At 32.9% G+C, this 26,063-nt stretch overlaps 2 protein-coding genes across 2 annotated transcripts; both read right to left on the reverse strand.

Moving 5' to 3' along the window:
- Positions 1 to 2,953: 2,953 nt before the first annotated feature.
- LOC100794946 (ATP-dependent DNA helicase RRM3-like) lies at positions 2,954 to 4,369 on the reverse strand. The gene is made up of 2 exons (XM_006577317.1): positions 4,084 to 4,369; positions 2,954 to 3,705 (listed from the first exon to the last, which is right to left on the reverse strand). The coding sequence occupies exons 1-2, from the start codon at positions 4,367 to 4,369 to the stop codon at positions 2,954 to 2,956; spliced, it is 1,038 nt and encodes a 345-aa protein (XP_006577380.1).
- Positions 4,370 to 19,002: 14,633 nt separating this feature from the next.
- Positions 19,003 to 25,280, reverse strand: LOC102664369 (uncharacterized). The gene is made up of 11 exons (XM_026127714.2): positions 25,053 to 25,280; positions 24,732 to 24,839; positions 23,785 to 23,841; positions 22,012 to 23,143; positions 21,868 to 21,911; positions 21,536 to 21,692; positions 21,362 to 21,433; positions 21,090 to 21,197; positions 19,896 to 19,991; positions 19,624 to 19,686; positions 19,003 to 19,337 (listed from the first exon to the last, which is right to left on the reverse strand). The coding sequence occupies exons 4-11, from the start codon at positions 22,099 to 22,101 to the stop codon at positions 19,230 to 19,232; spliced, it is 738 nt and encodes a 245-aa protein (XP_025983499.1). The 5' UTR covers positions 22,102 to 23,143; positions 23,785 to 23,841; positions 24,732 to 24,839; positions 25,053 to 25,280; the 3' UTR covers positions 19,003 to 19,229.
- Positions 25,281 to 26,063: the final 783 nt, after the last annotated feature.

Below are 26,063 nucleotides of genomic sequence, written 5' to 3' on the forward strand. Positions count from 1 at the left end.
TATTTCGTGCATCATTAACGAATGAATAACGGCGAAAAAAGAAAAACAAAATTATGAGGTTCAGAATGGTGACGCAACAGAAAAATAAAAATAAATGCGAGTTTGTTTAATAAAGTAAATTGCATACCATTGGAGCAGATATAGTTAATATATTGTCGGATTTGTTAAGAAACGGGATAAAAGGATGAATTAAAAAGGGAAAATTGTTCAAGCTGTTAAAAATAACTATAAAATAACTCAGTCGTCGAAGTTGATCTCCTCGTTGTCCTATTCAATATCTTTTCTGATGAGCACTTCCCATGCATGTTCGTCAAAACGGTAGTAGAAGACTACCTCATCTCCAGGTATCAATTTATTTTCATGAATAAAGTTGAACCATGGTTCTGCAATTGCTGGGACTTCATTGTGGATGGTGATGTGCCACTAGGTGCGTTTTGGAAGGCCGCGCTGTAGGGTAATAGTTTTCTTTGCACCATAGACGAATCTGGAAGATGCTGCGGGAAGTATCTGTATGAACAACACAAAGGATGGTCAAACAATTTGATGAGGAAGGAATGATCAGGCAATGGAAGGAAAAAAAACAACGACAAACTATTATAAATGAAAAAAAGTGCAGTAAAACCCACCAAAGGGAGGTTGTTCTGTATCATGTCTTGTGTGATATTAGTTGTAAAAATGTATCTTCTAGTTGATATAACAGGCTTTACACGGGACTGGCGGTGTGTAGGTCCGACGACATCAACCGAGAAAGTAGTATTTTTGTCAAAAGAAACGAAACACAGAATCACACTCTCATTTAGATTATGTGTCATTCTAAATTCCTTTAAACCATCAGGAAAGAAACATTTGCTACCATGTATCCTTACTCGAATGAAATGTTTGTTGCCATCAAAGTGTAATAAAACATACTTTGGGTATTTGCGCATCCATTGCCTATGATAAGAGAATGGAACTTGCAGAAGGTTCTGCACGGAAAAGAAGTCAACCGAAGTAGTTGATAATAAATGGAAATGAAGTTAAGTGTATAATGGTTATGAATGTGAATTCTGACCTTTTGAACACAGAATGGTGTAGTAAATCTGATGGTGGCCATTGAATCGGATGGAGACTACACGAATGATGTAAAAATAGTAAGTAACCAAACGAACAAAGCAAATAGATATAACAAAGATGAAAATGAGAAAGCGTAGGAAAAAAGTTACAATAGTGGAGCAGGAACCGGAAGTGGTCATGTTTGTTTGTTTACGTAAGATGCGAAGAAGTTGAATAGGTGATGTGGTATATACATACATATATATATATATATATATATATATATATATATATATAGTATTTGTTGGGCTTGTAACTGGCGGTACGGTTAGTTCGATATAAACACCAATTAAATTAAATGGTGACTCCCCGATGATCGGTTCAAAAAAGAGTTGTGAAGAGTCACAACTGATAGATGTAAACAGCGGTGACGACTCCCAATATTAATATTGTTGAGTATGAATGTATGATAATGATTACATCTAATGTAGTATAGGGAGATACAACTGCAGTAATTGTGCAGTGCATTTGTTAGGAAGGGGGCCTAAGTGGTGTAACTTTGATTTGGGAGGGGAAAGTGGTTTTTTTGTAGACAAAATGGAAGTTCAGAAGGCAAACCCATAGGAGAGTAAGCACGAATAGAAAGCGTGCAGGAGAGGTGGAGGGAGTGGGAAAAGAAAACGTTCAACAACAATTGTGCAGTGCATTTATTAGGAACGCGATTTTAGTGGTGTAACTTTGATTTGGGAGTGGAAAATTCGTTTTTTTTTAAGACAAAGTGGAAGTTCAGAAGGCAAACCCATAGGAGAGTAAGGACGGATAGAAAACGTGCAGGAGAGGTGGCGGGAGTGGGAAAACATTTTTATTAAATCACATTAAATTTAAAAAGCATTTCAAATTAATTTACCAAAATATGCATTTGTATGTGTAATTTCTAAATTATTGTATCATTTCTACTCATATAAATAAATTTCCATGAAATAAAGTATTTGGTATTTACCATGTAAAATAAATTTAAAAATAAGATCTAGAATTATTAAATAAATTTGTCTTTATGTAAGGTTGAATTAACACATTCATGAATAAGGGGAGCCTAATTTGGTTGAAGTTGCATTGAATTCTCAGAAATCATCATAGCAATTTTGGAATGCAACAACATACATGATACATGTGTTATGTGTAAAAGTAAATAAAACAAAAAACAGAAAGATGCAACGTAATTGAATTGTAAGATGAAAGGATACCTGTTTATAAATTGGCAAATACTTTGTTGTAAACAACATTAGTGGTAATATTTTTGGGATTACCATCATTGTCATGTATAAGAATATGAAGTTCGTATTTTCTTTTAACTCTTGAAAGTGCAACATATAGTTGGCTATGGCTAAAAACTGGGTGGGGCAATACAGTCCTACGTGTTGCAATGATTGTCCCTGAGACTTGTTTATAGTCATAGCATAAGAAACTATAAATGGAAATTGACTCCTAATAAGTTTGAATGGCCATGGAGATTCAGAATGAGACATATTTATTTTGGGTATGTATGTTCTATTTCCTGTATTAGGCCCAGTAATGACTTCCGCCTCAACCACATTAGAACCAAGTTTGGTGATAATGAGCCTAGTTCCATTGCACAATCCATCAGCCTGGTCGAGATTTCGTGTTAGCATGATTGAAGTTCCGACCTTAAGTTTTAATTTATGATTAGGTATGCCTGATGTTTGCAATGAATTCAGAAATTCAGGTGGCAATAATCCGAAAGCGGGATTGAGTAATTCGTCTGATTTATCGATACTATCCGCGCTGCAATACTCCCTTTCATTATTGGGTATAAGTGATAAGACATAATCATTTATTTTGTCAACAATTTTTTTTAGAGGGAAGAACAACTCTTTTTTGCAAGTAATCTGTGTAGCTATAGTTATGTATCAAGTTGGGGATATATGGCTTCAACAATAGCATGGATAGGATCGATATAATCCTTTATAAGAAACTCATCTGGGATGGTGATTTTTGAAAATCCGTCATTACCTTGTCCAATTTTGCCATCTCCTATGTCAAGTAGCCAATCTGAAAATTGTTTGAGCTCTTGATTGTTGGGCTGCTCGGGAGCACTTGATAGCAACCTCATGTTTTTTGTCAGTCTAAGAATTTGGCAATGGTCCCAAATGTATAATGCATTTATAGTTGCATGAACAATGTCTGAGCGATTACCTTTTGGAACAATAGGTAATATCTGTCGAAAATCTCCACCAAAAACTACAATTTTGCCTCCAAAAGGTAGATTGTTCTGCATGATGTCTTTAAGGCTTTTATCTAGTGCCTCAAATGCAAATCTGTGACATATTGGAGCTTCATCCCAGACTATTAGTTTTGTAACCTTCAATAATTCAGCTAACTCGCTGCCTTGATGAATATTGCATGTTGAATTCTGTGTTGCAGGCACCGGTATAGCAAATTTGGAATATGTTGTCCAACCACTAGGTAATAGTAATGAAGCAATTCCACTTGAAGCAACTGTATAAACAATTTCACTATTGGAGCGTATAGCAGATGATAAGGTTGTCCAAACAAATGTTTTGCTAGTTCCACCATATCCATAGAGGAAGTAAACTGCAGCTGATTGAGTGTTAACTACACGGATAATGGTATCGACAATAGTTTTTTGCTCATCTGTAATTATATATTGACATATTAAGAAATAGTAATATGCATTATTGTGATTGATGAGTGGCTTAATAAAATCTGTAATAATTTGTGAATACCTGTGAGCAAATGGTATATTTTGTTGAATTCTGCTGCGAGCATTTGTTTGTCATATGTCATTTCATTGTGAATCAGTCAATGGTGTTGGTTGGGTGCATATCCTATTAGGTATGGCATGGATGGAAAATCTCGCAAGCTTCTTCTGTTGGCTTGTAGCATATTCTCAATATCAATCAAGCATAAATGAATTGTTTCCTTTTCAGTAAGTTGGATACCTGTGATTAGTAAAATAATAAACATAATGATTATGAGTAAACAATAATTATTTAGAATATATAGAATTACCTTGTTTTCTATTATTGAATCTGATATCATCTGCCATCCATTGCCATGTTTGTTGCCAAACATATTCTGGTCTGTCCATGGTGTTCATAAATAAAAGCTTGACAAATAATTTTCTTAGGTAGTGTGCAATGCCCCAATTATTAGCTTCTTGTAAAGCACTAATAAATTCTTGATCACTACCTAGAAATCCTTTTGCAAAACATGCTTCCCTAAATGTACCATATACCACACCATTGACTGTTCTAATGTCACTATAAGACTGTGCAGCTTTGCCAGTGGATAGCATCATTCTAAGGTAAAACAATTCACTAGCTGAAGGTGGGACCCATATGAGTCTGCCTATTGTATTCCCTTGTTTTCTTGGTTGCCAGCATCTTTTGCAGGCAACATAAAAAAATCTTGAGATATATTGATGATAAGTAAGATCCAGTCCATAAGAACATATTTTGTTAGAATGCATCCAGGCTGTGAACATGGATTCTTTGATTGTGTTTTTTGATAAGACTTCACCAATTTGTTAATCATCTATCCAATAAACATGCTATTGATTTTTAAGGTGGAAATATAGCCGCTCCACTGCTGGGGAACGTCCGTGCATCGGGAATGCGAAGATTTTCCAACATGCTTATGGGGAGATACATACCTAATGATTGAAGCAGGATAGATGTATTCTTGAAGATATAGTCGGATGTTGGTAAGTTTGAGTTAAATATATAATATTATAATAAATAAACTTACGTGAAATGATGTTGTTATTTTAATGAGGTGAGAATAGAAGCATACCTACAATCAAGATATTGTTTAATTTCATCTTGAACCTGAGAGTGGGCACCATTCGAGGTGTGATGATTTAGAAGAGTGGTTGTGATACGCTCAAAACCTTTGTTGATGTATTTGAACATATATTTGATGGATGTACTTTGATTGCACCATTCCACATTTAGGTGTGTTTTATATTTCAATAACAGTTGTGGATTGTATTGTACAACAAATTTGTTATCTAGTTCAATACCATTTTTCATCACTGTGCGTCCATCATTTCTTCTCCTATAAACTGGGAATCCATCTTGGTCAACAATTGTTGCTCCATGGAATTCTTTTGGAAAACATCTAATACACTTCCCATTGACCATACACGGTGATCATTTATTTGCAAACCCACATGGTCCATGCATCATATGGCTGGAGACTATTTCAAATAATTCTGCATGGGTGTGTTTGTTAGGTATTTCTGCTGAAATGATGTGATCAATATCCTCTGGATTTGGTAATTTGTTTGAAGGGTGCAGAAAGATTAAAATGTGGGCATGTGGCAATCCTCTTTTTTGCCACTCAATTGTATAAATAACTGCAATAAAGTTGGATCAGTGATACTATAAACATCAATTTACAAAGTAGGATAAAAGTCATAGATCTTTTTATCACTTACATCCAATAATGTTACCAAAGATATTGCCATGTTTTAAGTCATTCATCAATTGATTGAGTTTTATTTTGAAAACTCGTGTGATAATATCAGGGCAATTATGAGGGGTGAGATTTGATTGTGTGACCTTGCGTTGTATTTCTGGCCATGTTGGATTACATGTTATTGTTAAGAATAAGTCTGGAAATCCAAGATGTCCACAAATCGTCATCCCATCAAAATAGAGTTGCTCCATATATCTTTGACTACCAACAAAACTATTTGGCAGTATGATTCTTTTTCCTTTATCCCTACCAAGTGTTTCAGGATGATCATTAGAGGCACTTAAATTGATGTATTTGTCAACCCTAAGTTGTTGTTGATGCTGTCTCACATAGTTCAGTTTTTGAGACTCAATCATACAATATCCATCAACAATCCATTGCTGAAATAATCTTTTGGAATGAAGTATAGTCTGAGCTTCATTGGTTCTTGATTGTAGCCTGTAGTAAAAATATTCGCGTAACGTAACTTTTTTCCTCTTTGCAGTATATATATTGGCATGATCTTTATGAGGTATATCTACTCTGTAACCATCTTCTCCTTTTGGGTATAAAAGTGGATATTGCAAAGGCAAATATGCAAGATAAAGTTCATGTATTCTCTTCAGAAGTCCAGATTGTTTTTCTATTATGATATATCTTTTATCAGCTGAGTGTTCATCACCAACAATCAAAGCAACAACTTCAGTGGTAGTTGGTAAGTTATATAACCTTCCGTCTGTTTGTCTTTGACTAGTCAGTTTTATCTTTAGGTTTGGAAGTGCAGCAGATTGCAATTTGTCCCTTGCCATCCTAAACTTTTGGGCATAATGATTGTGATGATCGAGCATGTTTTTGATTGCAATGATAATTTATTCATCAAGCATATCATGCATGCTGTAAATTAAAAATTAGTCAGAGCAGAATAGGCAGACATTTGAAAATGTAATTTTTTATAGGAGTAACATAAGTATAAATACCGACGGGTTCTGTGAAAGTCTATTGTTGATCTCATTGTCTGTATCATAAATATATAGTTGTGCAAACTTGGGTGGGTTATTAGGCATAGGGAGGAGGCTTCCAATAAAATGATGTGTTTGGCCATGTATACGGAAAGTTTGAGGTCCCTTTCCAGTGTTATAGGATGTGTCAATTTTGATACCGGGAGATGTGAACGCAAACATTAGATTATACATTCGTATGTGCTGCTGGAAATTCTTAGTCGTAGGATCGTGGTTATTGAAAAGTAAGTAATTCAATGGATGGGGTGGTTGTTGCAACAAAGGCAATTGTATTTTTCCATCAGAACAACATAATGAAAACCTTGGTTTCTTGGTTTGTTTGTCTTTATTTATCCTCTCATCATACCACATCATAGCTTTACAATATGGGCATTCCCATACAGGATCTCCAATATCAATGTAAGCACCACCTATAAATAACTTATCAGTAATTATATATATCAAACACATTTGAATGCATTTTTTAGTTGGAAGATAAAACCTGTATTTTGATATGCAGATGAGGCGGTTAGAATAGTCTGCTCATCATAATCATCAAGATCATCTATCGTTGGGTCATTCAATGAGTATTCTACATATATTGATTTAGTATAAAACACATCAGCCGAAAGTATTTCATTGATTTATTTAATGATGGAAGAAGCACAATATAAATAATGGATGATTACCTATATATAGCGATGTTTTCCTGTGTCATATTCAGATCATCATCAGTGGAATCTCAGAGGTCATGGCTGACAAATTGATGATCCTGTGTAGTGTTAGATGGTGTGTGATTTTTATCTACATAATAAACACACAATATGGCATCATATATATAAGTTGATTGTAGAATAAGATTTGAAATTGATGTAATAATAAATAAAATGTGTCTATGTAGATATGTAATAATAGCATAACAAAAAAAATTACCTATATGAATATCACACTGTGTGATATTGAAATAATGATCACTGACTTGACATGTGGATGTAGAAGGGGTTGTTATATTTTTTTGATTGTCATAACATGACATTAAATTCCTCTGGATGGAACAAAGATTGACTGTATGGTTTGTCGAGCAATGTCCAGATTGATTCATAGATAAAGTTCTATGTGTTGGTGGTGTACATTGGGAGCTTGTAGTGGGGTTATTATTATGGTTAATGGTTGGGCTACATTGTGAGGTTTACTGCAAGTTGCTTATAATAATAGTCTTTGTAAGTATAATGTTAATTTGAATAATGTATAAATGAATTACAAATTTGTATTAATTGTTACCATTAGTGACTGGATGTTATGTTTTTCATTGTAAAATAATTTTCCTACGCTTCCTTTGTTCAGCATAGTTATCCATGAGAAGTTTAATTTCTGCAACAACTGGCTTATGATTGTCAAACAACATGAAAATCAGACGTTGAAACTGACTTAAATAAGTAGCTGTAGTAGCTGGATTTTAAAATGATACCAATATTACAGCTATTTGGATGAGCGAGTAAAGGGATATGTATTTGCAATTGAAAAAGCACAATAGTATAAAAGAATACAGAAATTTGTAGTAAAACACGAATTAAATTTCATACTTGATGGTTTGGTCTACTGCGAATGGTCTGCTACTGTAAAGTGTTTGGTTTGCAAATTCTCTGATGTGTGAACATTTATGATCATCGTCCTTGTTTTTGAAGTTGAATACATTCAGTGTTTGATGAGGGAGGAAACAAAATATTTGAAATTAAATTGTGCATTGTCAGATGAATTGAAAGTAACAAAATTTTTTGAAGAATACTTAGCATCAATATTGATATTGATTGATTAACATCAATGGAGGATTGACAAAGGCCGTCGAATGAGGGAAGTAAGTTTATACACTGGGTGAAACCACCTAACCAATCAAGGTCAGTCAGTGTTGCTGGTAAAGGTGTATCTAAATTTGTTTCATTAAATGCATGGAGCGTGGCATCCCAAAAAATAGCCGCCTATAAAACGCAAAACAATCATACCATACGTTTTTATAGCTATACACATTAAATGTGTTTGCAGCTAATGAGATTAGTGACAATATAATAATAATTTTAAGTATTGAAAAATTCACAAAGCAATAGACATATATTAACGGCATTGTTGTTACTGTTTTGCATATGACTAATAATTTGTGGAAGCCTGGGATAGCTTAAGCATGGGATATTAATTATTAATATAACTGATGTGTTGAATTCATGAACTTTTATTGTGTTGTGTTATAGGCTAAGTAAATAGAATTGATTCTGTGTGTCGGTAGACAATGTTTTACGCAGGTATATAATAGTAATAATTGAATTAAAATTTAAGATCACAAAAAGCAAGAGATTGAACAGTTGATTAAGAAACATGTTTATTATACCATATATAATAGTGATTCAAGTGGAACAACAAATATGATATTGTCTAATATCCCAACACATATGAAAGCAAAAAAAATATAAATTTTCTAATGGACAACTTGATTAAGAAACATGTTTATTATACCATATATAATATTGATTCAAGTGGAACAACAAATATGATATTGTCTAATATCCCAGCACATATGAAAGCAAAAAAAATATAAATTTTCTAATGGACAACCAAAGCAACGAAACACTGTTATAAGTGTTATCCCTCTTATTTAGGTAGACTCCTTTTCATCCCATCCGATGTCTTCGCTCAGGATGATCAGCCATAGACCTCTGTTTGGGTGGTAATAAAAGACAACCTCATGTTGAGGCATCAGGTTATTGTGTCTCAGGTCAACAACAAGATATTGAGATTTGCCATCAATGATATGCACGCCATGTGCTGGCAACAATAATATTTAAACAAACGGAGTTAAATATAATGGGATGGACGTGTTTTTGTATATCAATATTTCCATGTGAGGAAATGATGGTCATCTTACCTGCAACAGACAAATGATTGTAAGCTATAGCTATTGTGGTCACTAACAAAGGCAGAACCCCAAAAATTGCTATATAGATTTCCTAAGAAATACAATCACACACTACAAATAATGGATCTTGATAGTTTCCGTAAGTTTCGATTTATTTAAAAGTCATACTGGAAGCTGCATCCCTCGTAAAGTAATAAGCATCTGTGACATTAAAGCACAACAAATGTAAATATAATATACTATAATATAAAAATATATAATATAAACATGAATATTTAATATATATATATATATATATATATATGTATGTATAAAATAAAATTATAAATATGAATATAACAATAAATAAATAAAAACATTAAATGACATAAGCTAATATTTGGATATATCCCAATATTAGGATATATAATAAAATGGTAAATATGACAGGAGGATAAAGCATCAAAGGAAGTATTTCGTTTGTGACACAGTCAATGTCGACTTAGTAATATCCAAACAAAGCAAACCAAATCGATTTATATGTTATTGTATGGTTAATTGAGCAGTAAACTGTTATGCTCCGATTTAATTGATTTAATAATTATAACGGCAATGGGGATAGTAAAGAGTATGGGACAGATGAAAAACAAACAAAAGTCAAAGGATAAATACATATTCACATATATATTTGACATTCGATTGTTTATACATCATTGCTATTAAATGATGGTGGACTTCACAAAATATATTGTCATATGTACTGAGTTAGCACATTCAAAACGATCAAATTGATGTAAAACAAAACATAGAGGCTGATACCACAGGATTATGTAACCACTAATTACTCAGCTTTGATATGTTTGTTAGTTGATAGCTAATATTGTGTATACTCATCAGAATCCAAATCAGAACTGGTTTGCTGACAACTAATCCTTTTGGTTGGAGTTAAACAGGTTGAGTTTCCCATATCGTAATCAGCGGACTGTGACAACGATGGCTGTGGACCCATTTAGCAATATATATATTAACAATATGATAAGGAAAAATTTGTCATCATGTAATAATAGTTTAAAACATTTGTCAATCCTACACCCAGAAAAATATCGAAACAAAATACCCACCGTAGGATGGAAAATTGGCGGCGAACTTTCAAGTTCAACAACTATTGCTTTTCCCTTACTTGATTCTTCCTGTATGAAAAATATTAACACAGGAGAAACACCATTTTTTGTTTTTGACATATATTCTGATAAACTTAATTAGTTATTACCTTCAACCCAAGGGTGGCTGTCAATGTTTGAATATGATGGGGTTCTGCACTGACATCCAACACAGATGATTGGCGTAATTGTGAACGGAACTTAAATCTTACAGCCCAAGTTTTGGACAGAATTTCATCAACACAGGTTGGAAACACCTTAATATCGTCCCCAACCTACACAGGGGAATTAATTGGTGTCAATCACAAACCACAGAATTATTATTTAATCTATGATTGTATCGTACAGAACATACCGCTATCAATTCATCTCGACATTCTGCAGCAGTCTTACCAAACAGCTTGATACATGTTGCACCCCAAAAAAGGAAGTTTCCTTTGTCCCCATTATGCTCCATCCTAACATTTAACTTATACCTTGGCATCCATAGCAGTGTCAGCAAAATTTGGTAATACAGTTAAACGTGTAAGTAAATAATTAGTGCAAAAAACAATCATGGCTAACCGTGAAACTGTATCGGTCACACTGTTTTGGCAAGAACGAAAAGCTGACCCACCTTTCGATGGATCAAATGTGGTGGTACAATTAGGACAACTGTCATAACTCCATGGAGCATCAATGATGATTTCGTCAATTGTCTCAACAGTCGAGCAATAACAATCCTGAAACACGATAAATAATAGATGACGAAACAAAGATGGGGTAAAGCCCACATTAAGGAAAGCATTGTTCAATTAGTAACCTGTCTGAGGTTGTAAATTTCAGCTGTACTAACCACTCGAGCATTATGCAAAAACTTCTCCACCAGATTACTCTGGCTAGATTGGGAATGAGAACCACCTTTATCATGGGTTATTCCACCACAGTAAAATGGGACACACAAACTGAATGGACCACAAGTAAAAAAATTAGAGTTGCCGCATTACAACATATAAAAAATGCAAAGAAAGTAAAAAAAAAATGAGGGCTGCAGCATGAAAACATTTTAAAAATGTAAAATTAATGACAAACCTTGGACAAAATTGTTGTATCTCTGCAATGTCAGTGTTCACATACAATCTAGATCCAAATTTGACATTTTGCACGCTTAGAGGATACTTTTCTGGAATGATATCCGTCAACATCATCAAAAACATAGATATTTATTAACCAAAGTGAATAAATCTGTAAAACAAAGACCAACCAACACCACACTGACCTGTAGCATCCTTGATTTTACCCAGGGTCAACATAACAACCAATGGTTTCTGAAGCAGAAGGTTTTTGTCAATAGCATCATGGAGCTAAATAGCATAGTCCTCCCAAACAGTCATTAGAATCTCGCAGTTACTATGACCAGACAATGACAATCAGCATATTAGTTGTTGCTAACCCATTGATCATATAAAATAATAAGGAGAAGCTGGAATGGTCTGATTTGGTTAGTCTGGGAGGATATATATATAAATATATATGTTAAATTAGGACATTTGAATACCTGTTATCCCTGAGCCTGACTGTCATCCTGTGAGGGGGATTAACTGTCTTAACATCAATGAGATCAGCAACCACACCAACGATGTCTTGCCAAACATGGCCACCCAACACAAATGTTAGTCCGAGACAAAGATGTATATCAAATTGTTGGTTATACGAAAAACAAAACAAACTGACCCACTAAAGTATGGCAGGGTGCCACCCCAGAGATTATATCAGCAAAAGGAGTAATTAGGTAAATATTAGAAGCAATTTATGGACGCTGGATTTCCTTGACAGATGTAGTTTTCAGGAAATAAACCAAAAGTGGAACTGGGCTAACTCTGTATTCATATTGGTTGTCAATAATCCTCAGGTTCTGAATCAAATACGAAGAACCACAATGTAACTTGTCCCGCAACTCAGTGAACAGTTCTTGCTAGAGAGTAGCCCCAATTTTTGAACCTTGAAACACTTAAACCACAAAATGAAGTGACATCACATACAATACAAATGACTAATAACAACAAACAGAAAGAACACAACAATAACCGTTTGGTCCATCAACACCATCTCAATTGCTTGTTTACTATTTTGCTTCCGAACTTGCCAAAGATCAGTGATACGAACAACTATTTTCCATGTTCCTTTTCTGGTGTGTAACTCAGATATGAAATTTTCTTTTCGAGACATGGCCACAACACAGATAATGAAGACCACAGGAAATCACAAAAAAAAAAAACAAACAAATATAGAGAAAATAAGAAGCACATTCAAACAGGAGCAAATAGCGGGAAGGATACCAACATCCAAAACCTTTTTGTTCCTGAAAACAGTGGCAAACAGGAGCAAATAACGGGAAGGATACCAACATCCAAAACCTTTTTGTTTAGAATGAAACACTAAAGAACACGGAAATAGTAGGAGACAAAATACTACTGACAATGGAAGACACATAGACAAACTCAAAAACAATGTATTTGCAGCATTTAGTGATCAGAGATGTTTATAAAAACAAACAAATGGGCAGAGAATCAAAAGGAACCAAATACAAACTTGGTCAATGAAAGTAATCAAAAAAGAAGAGCAAAAGCGCAGTTCAAAACCTGGATAGGAGAACAAAATAACAACAAACGTTAGCAAAACCGAAGAAAAAAAAGGTAAAGAGTAACCGAAAAAGAAAGATGCAGAAAAATAGAAACCTGGATAGGAGAACAAAATAGCAACAGACGTTAGCAAAACCCCAGAAAAAAGGTAAAGAGTAACCGGAAAAGAAGGATGCCGAAAAATAGAGGGAATAAAAAAGGAACCAAATACAAAGGTAAAAGCTTTTTAGACATCAATCAAAACGAACAGAAACACAAAACCACAGAGGAGGCAAAATAAACAGTAGGCTACAAAAGGAGAATCAGACAAACGTCACATTTGTTTTCAGTCCAAAATAATATAAAACCAAACCAAATCAAAATCAGACAAAGGTCACGCCTTTTTTCAGTTTTTCAGTCCAAAGCAATATACATAAAAACCAAATACAAAGGTGAAAGCTTTTAACACATGACAACCAACATAAAGGCCAAGAGGAACCAAATACAAACCTGGAATAAGAACAACAAAATCGCAGTTCCAGGCCTGGATATAGAAGAACAAAATAGCAACAGACGTCAGCAAAACCCAAGAAAAAAAGGTCATCAGTAACCGGAAAAGAAATACGCAGAAGAATATAGGGAAAGCCAAAATTTTTTAGACATCAAAACGAACAGAAACGCAAAACGACAGAGGAGGCCAGATAAACAGTAGCAAACTAAATCCGAATCAGACAAAGGCCACGCCTTTTTTCAGTTTCCCAGTCCAAAGCAATATACATAAAAAAACAAATACAAAGGTGAAAGCTTTTAACACATGAAAACCAACATAAAGGCCAAAAGGAACCAAATACAAACCTGGAAAAAGAAGAACAAAATCGTAGTTCCAGACCTGGATATAGAAGAACAAAATAGCAACAGACGTCAGCAAAACCCAACAAAAAAAGGTCATTTGTAACCGGAAAAGAAAAATGCAGAAGAATAGAGGGAAAGCCAAATTTTGTTAGCCATCAAAATGAACAGAAAGGCAAAACCACAGAGGAGGCCAAATAAACAGTAGCAAACTAAATCAGAATCAGACAAAGGTCACACATTTTTTTAGTTTTTCAGTCCAAAGCAATATACATAAAAACCAAATAAAAAATAAAACGATTACATGCAAAGGGCCGAGAATGAAAAGTAAGCAAAATACAAAACAAAAAGCTGAGCGAGTAGGAAGCAAAACAAAAACCCATCAACAAAAACCCAAACTTAAAAAGGAAAACAGAGAATGAACGCGCAACCACAAAAAAAAAAAAAAAGCAAATGCAAGACAAACCGAAAGTTGAGAAAGCAAGCCCAAAGGAGAGAAAGAGTGAACGGAGTGAGAACGGGAATAGAAGAGAAGAAGAAATGGAAAAAAAAAACCCAGGAGAGAAAGAGTGAACGGAGTGAGAATGGGAAAAGAATGGAAATGGGAAAAGAAGAAATGGAAAGAACCCGGACAGGACACGTGGAGGGAGGGGCATCAATAATGGGAAGGGGAAAAGGAAAAAAGCAAAACCGGGCAGGACACGTGGATTGAAGTGAGAAAAGAAGGATTGGAGGGTTTATTATTTTTTTATTGGACAGGTGTCAACAGGACAAACAACAGGCAGTCAGGGTCTTGTTTGTATATAAGATAGAGATAGAGATAGAGAAGAGATACAGATTAAAAAATGAGACAGAAATTGCTTGATAAACATCTTAATATATAAGTATTTAATACGACAAGAACAAACAAGACGAAGAAGATACCAAAAATATTCACAATTTTTCTCCAGTTGTATGTAATGTGCTCATGAGGCCACACACGTAAGAATTAATGCCTAATCATAAAAATAAGCACATGATTGATCATTATCTATATGCATAGCTTAGTCATATACAACCATTGATACCAATTTCATTTTGATTTCCGAAACTTTTGTGCTCTATTAGGATGCATTTATTTTAGTCGTTTAGATGAGACTCAAATGATAATATAAATGATTAAATTTTTGTGAGTGGCACCTAATTATAGTATTTCTATATATTTTCTCATTCATAAAAAAATATTTCTCTTGAATTGAAATGGAAAAATAGAGGTAACTTAAATTACTATGGAAATTGTAAGAATTTTGGTGTACGAACGCAAGAGGAGAAGTAGATCTATATCATCTCGACTTAGTTTTTTTTTTTGTTTTTTTTAATAAAATCAAGTTAGATGTTTCTTTGCTCCTATCGTATAGATCATGTAAAGTCAAATTTTCTTCATGAAAAATTTATTTTAGTAAGATCCGCATCGCTGTGAAACTTATTTTCTAGGCTGCAAATATTGTATTAGTTATAACTTATAAACAAAACTTATTTTTTTTAAATATTTTTAATATCAATTTTTTATGTTACAAAATTTATTGTTTATATTTATGAGAAAAACTTTCATGTTTTATAATTCTTATCGATTTTGTGTGGATCACATTTCTCTATATTTTATATTATGGAGGATAAATTTATCTTTTTGATAAAGTTTTCTTATTTATTTTCTTCCGCATTTCAATCTAACCAAACAAGTCAAAAAATATTATATTCATTCTTTCATTATTTCATTAATCCAAACAACTTTAAATTCATCTTAATTTAAATAATGCATATCTCACTTTTGTTTTTTACTTTAATTTAAATATATTTTTTAATTCTCTTACATTCTTTTCTCTTTCACACCATCAAACTCATCCTAAAAGATGGGAGGAGGATTGTATATCTTTATGAGTTGGGCAAATGTCCACCACCAATGTCTTCTAGTGTTGGAACAAGTATTCTTGGGATCCTCAATAAAAAAAATAATCTTGAATTCCACATCTAATTTTGGCCAATATCTAGGTACTCTAGCTGGTTGTGTGTATACTACAACAGTTGAGTACTAAGGCACTAAGCAAAGCTATCACGAAGAGGATACACATGTGTTTTGACGGTCTCATTTAAAAATTATATTTTATATAATATATAACTAATTATTAAAAGAAATTAAGCTTGGTTAAACTTTTCAATTAGTTAGTTATCTAGAAACGAATAGTTTGGGCTATGGCGAAAAAGGAGTGGTTTAAGCCCAATACAAAAACGTATTTCCATACTGAAAATAGATTATTGTATATTTATATAATTAGGATGTAAAATAATATGAGGGAGAGGATCGAGGAAGTGTAAAAAATGATGAGGAGCGTCTCTTCTCCGTGGAATTCTCCATCCCTTTTTTTTCATGCTTTTTCAATGTCTTATAATTTATAATCATAGATAGACTAACCATGTTCTACATTTATGTTTCAACTTGTATGAGTTGTGTACCTCAACCAATGACTGGATCCAGACAATTCTGTTAATAGAGACAGTAAATAATTTATAATATTAGCAAAAAAAATATCACAGACTTTACAAAAATAAATAATATTATAACAAAAGAAATCCAAAATACTAAAGTTATGCATGGATGTTCATTAGAGGATCTGTATTTATCTCTCAATAAGCTTTTTTCTATATAAATAATAAGGAATTGAATCCCTAATGACATGTTAAAAAAACTCCAATCTACCAATTATAACTTTGCTAAATCTTGTTGATTGTACACCTCAACATACATGTTATGATGTTGGAGGTTTTTAAAGATGTTTTTATAAAATCAATGTCTTTAAAAATTGAGTGGTACTTTTAAATATATGCATTCCCTCTCTCCACTGAATGTCTTTAAAAATTGAGTGGTACTTTTAAAAATTGAGCCAGGAATTTGTATTTGATGAGGCCGTAACTATGATTTAGTAATCATCGATGAATGAAATTCACGTATTCTACTAATCTTTCTTCCACTGAATGCATCTACTTTTGAAAGTGAAGCAGTATTTTGTGACAATAATTGCCATCTATATAATATATAGATTCCCTCTCTCCACGTATGGGGATTGTTGACCCATTCGGACGGGTCATCTATTACGTCTCCAATTATTGATGTTTTAGAAATTCAAGACTAAATTCATACTCCATCTGAATCAAAGTTATTGATATTCTACAAATGTCAAGTCTCAAATTATTTTCTTGCATAGATACCCATTTAATATGACTTACTAATTATGATTTATTTCATAATTTTCTTTCGTCATAGATATTAAATAAGAACATTTTAAACAAAATATGTTATTTGTGAATAATATTTATTTTATTGTAGTTTGGAAAAGATATTAAATATTTCATACAAGTTGTGTGTATCAACCTTAAAAGTTAGTAGTTTTTTTTAGGCAGTATTTTTTTAATTTCTTTCAAAGTATACATTTTTTTTTCTTTCAATAAATTAATTATATTTTCTAATATCTGTGTCAAAATCTTAAATGTTATATATCTGGAACGAAAATTAAAGAAGTAGCTTCTATTCATGTCCATGTCATAAATATCTAAGTGGTTTTTTTAACTCAGTTTGTTACAAATTATCTATTATTATAAGATCTAACCTAGAGAATTAATATTATTGTGAACATTTAGGCTCATTGTTAGTATTGATGTCCTTTATTTGTCTTTTAATAACAATAAATAATTATAGAGAATATCTCATTTAGGTAGGTTTTAAAAGGAGTTTGTTATATTTCTATTTGAATGTGTTTATTATAAACATATTTTATCCCTCTATCAATGGAATCAAATGTTATTTTTTATCTCTTTTAATTGTAAAATGATAGGAGTAAAGTAAAATAAATTCCTTCACTTATCAGCAGTGCTTTCATTAGTCCATTCTCCTCTCACACACTCCACCTCCTTCATGCCCTTGCTCCAGTTTGCAATTCAACAATACTTGATATCTCTATGTACGAAAACAAAAATACGTTCATCTCTCTAAACATGTTCAACTAAATTGTAAATTTGAATATGGAAAAATGTGCAGAGTCAGCGGGATTGTTATTGAGAGTCAGCGGGATTGTTATTGGCTTACTGTTAACTTCTTACTGTTAACTTCTTGCTTAATGTTAAAGCTTGAGTTTTACATATTTTAGTATTTATTTAGCTTTTTTTTCCATGATCTTTCTCTTCAAATGAACACCACCTAAAATTGAGATATTTAGCCGACACAAAAAAAATGGAGAAGACATAAGATAGATGCAAAATCAATGAAATGGATAATGAAAAAATAGAACACCATCCAAAGTGAAATACAATTCAAGCTGAAAATAAATATACATCAAGTGCTATGATAGTTAGTGATCCAAACCAGAACAAAGGTAGGTAAAATAGTTTTCACCGAATCACATGATTATGTTCCCATGACTTTGACTTTTCTGTCAATGTGGTTCAAATTAGTAATGCTTCAATCTATAAGAACTGAATTAGCTCCCCAAAAATTTTGTTTCTTGTCTTTTTTTATTTAAAAGCACAAAATTTTGATGGATAATTAGACTTTGCATTGTTAAACTACCCAACTTGTTTTCAATTCATCTTTGTGGCCATCATGTATCTGCATTGTAGCTCACAATGACTTTATGTTCATTGTTAGCGGAATGGGTGAAAAGCGCGATTAGACTAAGGACAAGAAGATGCGATAAATCTCTTCTTTCAATCCCTCAGCATCAATTGAATAAATTTAAGAAATAAAAAAAAAAGATAAAAAGATTCACCCAGTTTATCACACTCTAATTTCTAATTTCTAATTCAGTCCTTATAGATTGAAGAAGCATTGTCACATCAATAACCTTTTTCACTATCTTATTGTACACTCTAAATAAAAAAGTTAAAAAGATCCGGCCAATTTTAATTTTCACTATTTTATCACATTCTAAATGAACCATGAACTTAGAAATTAGAAAATGCATGAGTTTGATCAAATCATCATGTATGTTTGTCCAATAGCAAATTCTTTCATTTCAAAGTATAATTGACAACTAGGAGATCTGTATAGACAAAAAGATGCCCTCCCATTGTCTTCAATGAATATCATCCATCACAAAGATTACTTTTTTCCTTTTTTCTTTTTTTTATCAAACCCGTCTCAATGTGTTTTTGGGTCCAAAAATCTATATGTACAGACCTATTTCTTCTTCTCCAGATACAAGTCTCCACCGTTGCCAAGGCCTAATTCATCCAAGGTTGAGCTGCCATCTTCAATACTGTAACAACGACGTGGGGATTTCGTTGCCTGTGAAAATATTGGAGCAGTTAAAAGTGGATCATTTCAATTATATAGAGATCATATGCTGCTAGTTATAATTAATGATCAAGATTTAAAAAAAAACCAGTATATTATTATATTTATGTAAATTTGAGACTCGTTGGTATACACATCTTGTGATTCTATACTGCAATTGAAGTTAGCATGGCATAAACACCTTTAGTTACTTACACCGTTGACAGAAATCATGCCATAGTAAAATAACATGAAGGTTCAATCCAGAAATCAAGTGGATAGGGAAAGAGGCACTCACAAGTCTACAGGATTCAGACGCGTATTCTCCTAATCCAAGTAAGCGTAAGTACCCATAGACATCCTACCAAGGTAACAAAATGACAATTGGTTAGCCATGTATGCAAACTTTCACGGTAATGTAAAATAGACAGTACTACATCCTGTGGTGTTTGTTCCTGTTTTCTTGTTGTTCTTTCTCTGTTTTGGGACGAAAAAGGAGCTGAGATCCATTCCTTTAAACTGAATATTATCCAGAATTTAGTTTTCATCATATTCTAATGCTAATTCTACCTCAAGAGTGTCAGATTTGACAAAGATACGTGCAACGCAACCACCACCCGGTATGTGAAGAGTAATATGAATAGGATTAGGTGCATCCGAATAATCCTGCAATCATGAGGCAGCGAGGTACACACAATTAAGTAGTGCTTTTAGAAACAAAAGTACAAGAAATCCTCCTACCAAATCAATAAAAAATTATAAGGGTAATGTACCCACACACAGGACAGTAAAGGCTAACACTTTTAATGCAAAATTTAAAACCCCTCGTTAGAATTTGAATTGTTGCACCCTCTTTAACACAAGTTTCAGTTACACATCGCGTGTATAATGCATGTCCAATATGTGTCTGAAAGATATCCTTTTTTGAAGTGTATATATGCTTCTTAGCAAACGCCACAAATGCAAAAGAGAAATGGAAACAATAAACAAGAAGGACAAAGTGGTGCTTTTACCCCTAGATAGAAGTAGCAGCCACAATTTGGTGCGTTTTTCTGTTGTGATGACTATTACATGAATTGCAACTACTGAAAACTATGATTGGATTTCATAAAAGATTTCAGTTGTTCAAATGAAAGTTGGAAATCATCACTGTCAACTTAATCATCTATATTTACTAGAAAACAACATATTTATATTAGATCACAAGTATTTTTTATTTTTTTTCAGTACTTTGGTGATAAAAAAAAAGAATAAAGAAAAAAAGACCACTACCTATGCACTCTGTCTAACCAATCACCTTAGGAAGGCCCCAAAGAATTTGATCTTGGGTGGTCTAATGCACAAACAGTTACACAAAAGTAAGCTTGAGAAACAGTGGTTAATTGAGTTACTTCAACATTTTCATAAGTCAACATAATGAAACAAAAACCTCAAGCATATGTTCCCTTAATAGTGTAAACATTAAACATCAGACAGAGAGTACTTGCCTCTGGCACAGGGTAACAATGGATTTGTATTTATATACTTTATAATAATCATATATTTAAGAATAACCGCCATTGATGAATACAGGAAAACCAAACAAACTTAAAATAACTACCCATGCAGGCAAACACATACATGGGGCATGCCTGCAACCTTTAATTAACTTGTAATATTGGCCATCCATAGCATATTCAATGGTTTAGTGTTACACTTCATATTCACATCATAACCAACAGCGGGAACAAAGACAACAGATCACAAACTCAGCAAATACATTACCATCCAAAGTCGGTCGAAGTAGTTCCCTTGTTCATAAGCATTTATGGCTATATTTGAAAGTTTTTTAGGCCGTGCTAATGGATCGCTAGCTTCTTGTTCGTCAGGGCCCTGCACAAAATTGTGAAAAATGACGTATCATGTCATAAACCTTAATCACACAGCCATCACAGGCAAGAATCTAAATTCTAAACCTATTGTTGTTTCAGCAGCCGATTGTCATCAAGAAGTGGACAGATATTGAAATTGTACAAATAAAATGAACATTCAAAAACCTTTGAGGACGAGGCAATTGGAAGCAGGCCCAACTTAGCTTTTTGTTTTTGCGGAGAATAACTTGGAGGAATCTTATAGGAATAGAAGAAACAACAAAATGGTAAGCAGGGATAATAAATTTTAGAAATAAAAGTAACAACAATATGGTAAACTTCATGCTATGAGTATTATACTTTGGGAAATGCCAATTTCTGCGGCGAAGAAGATCCCTCAGTGTCTTCGCCGAAATCAAAAAAGTCCGCCAATCTCATGCTTTCGGCCAACAATTCCGCCTCTGTTATGTCCTTTTCTTTTTCTTTTTTATCATGTTGCTCATTTTGACTTGGGTTTCTAGTCGTAACAAGAATCATACAAACTATGAGTACATAAAATAAATCAAAGAAATCAATTAAACTCGGGCTTCAAAGAACATGTTTAGTAAAAAAAAAAAAAAAATTATCATTTATAAAGATTTCAATTTCAAAGGTATGAAAGAAAAATAAAATTAAGAAGCACATTGCCATACTCGAGCGAATCTTCAAGAGCTTTATTTAGATCGGCTCGATGTTTCTGCAGACCAGTTAAGCAAGAACTCAGAAAAATATTAAAAAGAATGCACCAAAAAACCATGTATAGTAACGGAGGAGGAAAAAAGAAAGTGAAGTGGGACCATTAATTTCTGAAAGGCGACGGACCGCGGTTCTCCAGTGACTTGCATGAAGTATTCCATCTTCTGATCCAGCGTCATCCCCATCGTCATCTTTGGTCGATCTGACTTTTTGCAGTGAAAGTGTGTAGTGTTTGTTTGTTATGGTTATGCGCGCTAGCCACAATTTCATTTATAGTTCAACTTTGTGATGGGTCGTTGGACTCGTGCTAACCGTTAACTGTTAACTGTAAGTGCTAACTAACTTCGCAACAGAAACTGTTATGTCTTATGCTAACACTTTGCACTGTTCTCCACTTGCCACTAACAAACTTCATACTATTATAAAGATTATCCAAATAAAAAAAAATATATCATATAATTATGTTATATGTTGTTATTATTTAAAAATTGTCGTCTCATACTTGCATAACACATATTAGATTCATCCTTTAACTTACTTTTTAACTTTGCTGCAATACAAAAAGATGTGGCCAATTTCAGTTCTTTGATATTATGCCTCGTCAAACCAAACACTACGTACCTTAGTGAAATTTGAATCCTTGGTTCCAACAAAATCCCAAGTCATTCACTTGGGTGTTGTTTTTCAAGTGGTTGTAAAGTGAGATTAATTAACTTGTTATAATCCCTAAGATTCAACTTAATAAATTTAAGAAATAAAAAAAAAAGATACAAATGATCCACCCAATTTTTCCCCGCTAATCTAAAAAATAAACCTTTTCACTCTTTATCACTCTGCATGAATAATGTAGAAATTAGAAAATCAGCTCGATCAAACCATCATGTATGTTTGTCTAATACCCAATTCTTTCATTTCAAAATATAATACTTGACAAGTAATAAGATCTGTTGTCCAAAAGATGTCTTCCATGGTCTTCAATGAATATCAATTGTCCACTTTTCTTTTTTCTTTTTTATCAACCATCTCAAAGGTTTTTTTGGGGTCCAAATCTATATTGTACAGATCAAGATACTAAAAGTTGAGAAAAAAAAGAAGATCAAGACACTACAAGGAAAATAGGTGAAACTAAATCAACTCTAGAAATAAAGCTTCATTGTTTTTGCTAAGGCCTACTTCATTGAAGGTTGACGAGCAATCGTTAATACTATAGGCACGACGCGGTTATGACTTTACCTGTTAAAAAATATTGGAGCAATGATAGCATATGATGGTTAAATATAATTAATGATCAAGATAATTACCCCCATACTACAAAAATTGTATCCGATGGAAATGCATTACATACTTAAACCCAAGGATAAAAAAAACTAAGTGCAGTCATCTAAGCCTTTGTCAGTTTTCATAAAAAACCTTAACAATCACTAAATTAGTTTTAGGATATATTATCAAACTACTATAAGTTTAATGCATTCCCAAGTATTAGTTACACATCAATTGGAACCAGCATAATTCATGGCATGCATCAAGAAACAATAGTCACTGAGAAAGTTGTTTAAATCATATACTTTAAGCATGAAGTTAAACACCTTTAGCTACACTATTGACAAAAAGAGGAGTGCCAGCACCACACTTTTTGACATGCTCCCAACACTCTCTGTTATTGGTTAAAATCTATTGAAAACTACAAATCATGAGAAAGATTCATTAAATAAGATGTAAAATCCATGCAATTTTATAATTTTCAATAAATTTCAACCAATAAGAAAGAGTGTTCAAAAAGTGTGTTCAAATGGTATGACATAAATCATGCCATAGAAGTAAAACAATATGAAGGTTCAATCTAGAAATGAAGTGGATAGGAAAGAGACACTCACAAGTCTATAGGTTCTAGGCTTCTATGCTCCACAAATGTCTATGAAATCAAAAAGAAGCTACCAAGGTAACAAAATGACAATTCGTTAGCCAAGGATGCCAACTTTCACAGTAATGTAATATAGACATATTACACCTCAAAATAATTTCATGCCTATTTCATAGGTATGCATTCATGAAGTAAATAAGGGAAAGATAGAAAAGACTTGTTTGAATTTTTTGAAAGAAATGACTTAAAACTGAAGTGAGAAATTATTTTCCTCTAGGTTCTTGTGAGAGAAAATTGATAATTCAAAAATAAACTTTGAAAAAGTATGCTAATTTAAATACAGAACTTACAAAGAATTTGATTTCATCTGGTATTTAAAATGAATTCGATTGTAGGAAACATTGTCTCAATTCTCCAAACAGGAGAGAGATAAAACAGAAAAATGGGCTTAAGGGAAGCAAATGTCTGTTGGTGTATGAAAGAAGAACAGATAAAAGGGGAAAGCATGGAAATTTAATGTAAGAAGGGAGTCAGGAAGTGGAGAAATCCGTTGGAAATGAACGGAAATGCTGAACATAATGGGCTGCCGGCCGGCAAGAGGAGATTGGGGGAAGAGAATTGGAGAAATGTAATGTAATGATGAAGGAAATCACAAAGGAGAGGGTGGCTAGAACGTTTAGGAGGATATATGAGCACTCTTTCTAATGGATGTGTCATTGGCTTTTCTTTAGAAGCACTTCTAAGAAAAGAAGATAAGAAGAAAAAAAATGAGATGAGTTTCTCCATAAGCTAAAATGAGCTCTTGATTAGCTAATCATTAGGGGCCTGTTTGTTCCTACTTTCTTTATTCTGGTTTATCTTTCCTATTTTTGTTTCTGTTTCGGGGCGGTATCCTCTGCTTCAACAGAGATTTCTTATTTATGCTGTAAGGATTTCATCATATTCTAACGCTAATTTTACCTCTAGTTTGTCAACTGGCATTCAAACAACAATAGTAATTACTTCATCAGATAACGGCGGTTCTTTGGAAAGCCTAACTTCTTTCTTGTAAAGCATCTTCCTCAATTCCTGCAATCACAAGGCACACACAATTCAGTGGTGCTTGCCTCTAGCAACATCTTATAATGGATTTGTATTTATATATTTAAGAATCACCACCATTTACAAATACAGGAAAACCATACAAACTTAGAATAACTACCCATGCGCACAAAATTATGACAAATGATGCATCATGTCATAAACCTTGATCACACAACCATCACAGGCAAGAATCCAAACCTGTTGTTGTTTCAGCAAGCGAGAGTCATTTAATAATTGTGACATAGAAGTGGACAGACATTGTGCCTTCGGATCCACATTTTGTTCTGGATGATGTTGCAGATTAGGCAAGGATGAAATATTGTGCGAACTGTGATTGGAAATTTCACCAAAAAGTGCAGTTTCAGCGAACAATGCTTCATTAAGCTCTTCAGAAGAAATACCACCCCACTACATTGTGAGATGAGATTGAATGGTCAATAATTTAATGAAATAAGATTGAATGACCAATATATCTTTCTCTCTTTGACACACACACACACACACACATATATATATATATATATGTTTATTGAAAGCAGGGCAAATTTTAGAAAGCATATAGAAATAGAAATAAAAGTAAAAACAAGATGAAAGAAATATATGTTTGAGATTAAAATTTAGTCCAAAGATTTGATTCGAAGAAGCAACTATTGAAATACTTTTACAAACTACAATCTAAGCATGCACTTATAGTTATAAAATAAAAATCACATTCAAAAAATGAAAAAAATTGAATAAATTGATAACTGAAATTTATTATTTTATTATTAATTTATTACATTATAAGTGTTTTATTTATTAAAAAAATTACTCAGCAAAAAAAGTGTGTTATTACACTTAGTAATTTATTTTATTATTTTGTCTTAACTATTAAAACTAATTTTATCTTTTTTAAAGCATGAATATCATACAGTTAAAAGTCACCAAACTAAACTCCTAGTCATAAAAGATCATCAATGTGAATATTATCTTTTTTAATAAAATATTCTTCACGACTGAAAAATAAAACCTTTGTTAATATCCTTACAGAACTCAACTATTTATCAAATTGTTGAAGTTTGTTGGTTAAATTATCACTTTTAATTTTAAAAAATTATCTTTTATCATTCCAACTTCATATTTTTTAAGAGCTCATAATATACCTCTCTTGTTATATTTTCTCTTCCCATTTTTTTCATCTCAAAATTTCAACCTTCAAATGTGGGAACC

This window comes from Glycine max, chromosome 3, assembly GCF_000004515.6.
Source record: "Glycine max cultivar Williams 82 chromosome 3, Glycine_max_v4.0, whole genome shotgun sequence".
In the NCBI taxonomy this organism is placed as follows: Eukaryota; Viridiplantae; Streptophyta; class Magnoliopsida; order Fabales; family Fabaceae; genus Glycine; species Glycine max.

Coding starts and splice junctions, on each gene's coding strand:
- LOC100794946 (XM_006577317.1), bottom strand. CDS start 4,369: ATGCTATCCACTGGCAAAGCTGCACAGTCTTATAGTGACATTAGAACA. Junction 3,706..4,083: donor ATTCAATAATAGAAAACAAG/GTAATTCTATAT, acceptor ATATAATTACAG/ATGAGCAAAAAACTATTGTC.
- LOC102664369 (XM_026127714.2), bottom strand. CDS start 22,101: ATGACGATGGGGATGACGCTGGATCAGAAGATGGAATACTTCATGCAA. Junction 19,992..21,089: donor ACTTCGACCGACTTTGGATG/GTAATGTATTTG, acceptor TCATGATTGCAG/GATTATTCGGATGCACCTAA. Junction 19,338..19,623: donor CGTCTGAATCCTGTAGACTT/GTGAGTGCCTCT, acceptor ATATTTTCACAG/GCAACGAAATCCCCACGTCG.